This window comes from Lolium perenne, chromosome 5, assembly GCF_019359855.2.
Source record: "Lolium perenne isolate Kyuss_39 chromosome 5, Kyuss_2.0, whole genome shotgun sequence".
Taxonomy (NCBI): domain Eukaryota; kingdom Viridiplantae; phylum Streptophyta; class Magnoliopsida; order Poales; family Poaceae; genus Lolium; species Lolium perenne.
In genome coordinates this window covers 47,875,089-47,878,347 of record NC_067248.2, presented here as the reverse complement: position 1 = coordinate 47,878,347, position 3,259 = coordinate 47,875,089, and the positions used below count along the sequence as shown (strand labels likewise).

At 51.9% G+C, this 3,259-nt stretch overlaps 1 protein-coding gene across 1 annotated transcript; it reads left to right on the top strand.

The window, feature by feature from the left end:
* Positions 1-210: 210 nt before the first annotated feature.
* Positions 211-1,968, top strand: LOC127299086 (probable polyamine transporter At3g19553). The gene is made up of 2 exons (XM_051328982.2): positions 211-1,270; positions 1,358-1,968. Exons 1-2 carry the CDS (start codon positions 300-302, stop codon positions 1,866-1,868), a joined length of 1,482 nt encoding a protein of 493 aa, XP_051184942.1. The 5' UTR covers positions 211-299; the 3' UTR covers positions 1,869-1,968.
* Positions 1,969-3,259: the final 1,291 nt, after the last annotated feature.

Here is a 3,259-nt window from a genome sequence, read left to right as displayed (position 1 = left end):
ATGATACTGTTTTTAGAGAAATTTCAGCCACAAATTGTAGGTTTTCTCTGCACCGACATGCGGGTTGATCCGGATTCCGACCTCCTCCAACAGAAATTACGTACAGAAGAGAAGATTCTTCATCTGAATCTGGGTCCCGCATTGCAATCCTCCCAAATCGGCCGATAATATCTCTCGCGGTCGCAACGACCACCCAACACGGAAGGAAACCATTCCCAATTCGCACGCCTCTCCAGATCACCTCCGCTCCCTCGTCGCGCGCGCGCGCGGGCGGGCGGCGGCGCCCGGCCGTTGACCCGATGACCGGCGGCGGCAGCGGAGGGATCGATGCCGAATCCCCGCCACGGCGGCGCCCCCTGACGGTGCTCCCCCTAATCGCGCTCATCTTCTACGACGTCTCGGGCGGCCCGTTCGGCATCGAGGACTCGGTCCGGGCCGGCGGCGGCGCGCTGCTGCCCCTCCTCGGCTTCCTCATCCTCCCGGTCCTCTGGTCCCTGCCCGAGGCGCTCATCACCGCGGAGCTCGCCTCCGCGTTCCCCACCAACGCCGGCTACGTGGCGTGGGTCTCCGCCGCGTTCGGCCCCACGGCGGCCTTCCTCGTCGGCTTCACCAAGTGGGCGTCCGGCACCCTCGACAACGCGCTCTACCCGGTGCTCTTCCTCGACTACCTCCGCTCCGGCGGCCTCGCGCTGCCCGGCCCGCTCCGCTCGCTCGCCGTGCTCGCGCTCACCGCCGCGCTCACCTACCTCAACTACCGCGGCCTCCACCTCGTCGGCCTCTCCGCGCTCTTCCTCACCGCCTTCTCCCTCTCCCCGTTCGTCGCGCTCACCGCGCTCGCCATCCCCAAGATCCGCCCTTCCCGCTGGCTCGCGGTCAATCCGAAAGCCATTGACACGCGCGGCTACTTCAACTCCATGTTCTGGAACCTCAACTACTGGGACAAGGCCAGCACGCTCGCCGGCGAGGTCGACGAGCCCAGGAAGACGTTCCCCAAGGCGGTCTTCGGCGCCGTGGGGCTCGTCGTCGGCGCCTACCTCATCCCGCTCCTGGCCGGCACCGGCGCGCTGCCGGCGGAGACCGCGGCGGAGTGGACGGACGGCTTCTTCTCCGAGGTCGGGCAGCGGATCGGCGGGCCCTGGCTGCGCGTCTGGATCCAGGCCGCCGCCGCCATGTCCAACATGGGGCTCTTCGAGGCCGAGATGAGCAGCGACTCCTTCCAGCTCCTCGGCATGGCCGAGATGGGCATGATCCCCGCCATCTTCGCCCGCAGGTAACCAACTCTCTGAATCTCGTGTACATAGTTCTGATCGAGAACAAACAGAAATCCTCATTCTTTTTTCTCGCGACGCATTGTCAGGTCGCGGCACGGGACTCCGACGTACAGCATCCTGTGCTCGGCGGCGGGGGTGGTGGTGCTCTCCTTCATGAGCTTCCAGGAGATCATCGAGTTCCTCAACTTCCTGTACGGCCTCGGCATGCTGGCCGTGTTCGCGGCCTTCGTGAAGCTGCGGTTCAAGGACCCGGACCTGCCCCGCCCCTACCGGATCCCGCTCGGCTCCAAGGGGGCCGCCGCCATGTGCGTCCCGCCCGTGGCGCTCATCGCCACCGTCATGTGCCTGGCCACGGCCAGGACCTTCGTCGTCAGCGGCGCCGTGGCCGCCGCGGGCGTCGCCATGTACTTCGGCCTCGAGCACCTCAAGACCACCGGCTGGGTCGAGTTCCTGACGCCCGTGCCGTCCGACAGCTTCCACGGATCGTCGTCGTCGGCTGACGACGACAACGACGTTGAGGACGTCCGCGCCGTCCTTCTCCCTGCTGACAACGTTCCCGCCGCCGAGGAGGAGGTGCCCACCGGTAAGGCCGAGTAGCACTCGCGCGCGCGCGCGGAGTGGCCGTCGCGATTTGTATCTGCACATACTTACGTACACTTGTTGTAGTACAGTAGTTTCAGTAAATTTATTTTGGCATACACAGTGAGTTATTTTGTGAACTCCTGATGATTGTGTTGATCATAGCAGCGCAGCAACTGCTGCTGAATTCTGAGTACTCCCTCAACTTTTGTAATAGGGTAGCTATAGTAGTACAAGTAGTTTTGTTTGGATTTCATTGTGAGTTATTCTGGATGCAGATTTTTTTCTGAGCAACGAGTGTTGTTGATAATTTATTCAGCACAAGCTAGTTATAGTTATCTTCAGCACAAGCCAGTTACTAGTTATCTTCGCCGTGTATGGATTAAAATTGTTTCTTTAGCAAACAAAGTGCAGGAAGATTGTGCCGCAGTTAGTTACCTGTCAGTACGGTTAAACTCTTTTGCAGCTATCTCAAAATGGAATCCATTCCGTAGACTTCTTGCCGAACTAAATTAGTTTGCCAAAATAATACTCCGTACTACTTTCTCCGATTCATACTCGCTCCTATCCATTTTATCTTATGCATAATTTGTCGTGCAAGTTAAACTGTGAAAATTTTGATCAAGAATATAGATAATAATACAAAGATCTACCATATCAAATGCATATAATATGAAAATACATTTCATAACAATTTTAAAAATATTATTATTTTATTGTATATGTTTATATTTTTATCAATATATATGATTAAATTTAATGAAGTTTGACTTTGACCAAATCTTTTATGCAACATATTTTGGGCATGATGGAATATTACCAACTTTAATGTATCTAGTAGTTGAGTCAATTAATTTAGATGTATCTAGTAGTTGAGTCAATTTGTCCAACATAGTATTAATTGTACAATATAAAAATTATATCATTTAAAAGTAGAACATGTGAGCTTTCTAATGATATATATTTTGTATTATATATGTTATATTATCATTGTCAAATTTACGACCTAGAAATACGCGTAAACCCTATAACCGGGACGGAGGGAGTAATTTGCATCAGTGGAAGTAGATTAATTCAGTATAATGTACTTCCTCCGCCATATATAAGTTATAGTTGATTTAGATGTATTTACACATTTTATATATAGATATATCTAAATCTGCTCGGGCTCGTGAAATATGTAAGTGCATGAACAATGGCTGTTAAGACCGTCTTATCTTAATTCAGCCACGTAATCTAGATATAACAAGAAAACTTGATGTACAATGAATTGTTTTTTAGGCTTATTCACTAGTAATGATACATTTCTAAATATATGGTGAGAAAGATTGTTGCTAAAAGATGATATCTTAGCTAAAAGAAGCAAACCTTTTTTTTTTCTCATTTTTCTCGCGTCTAGGTGACATTCT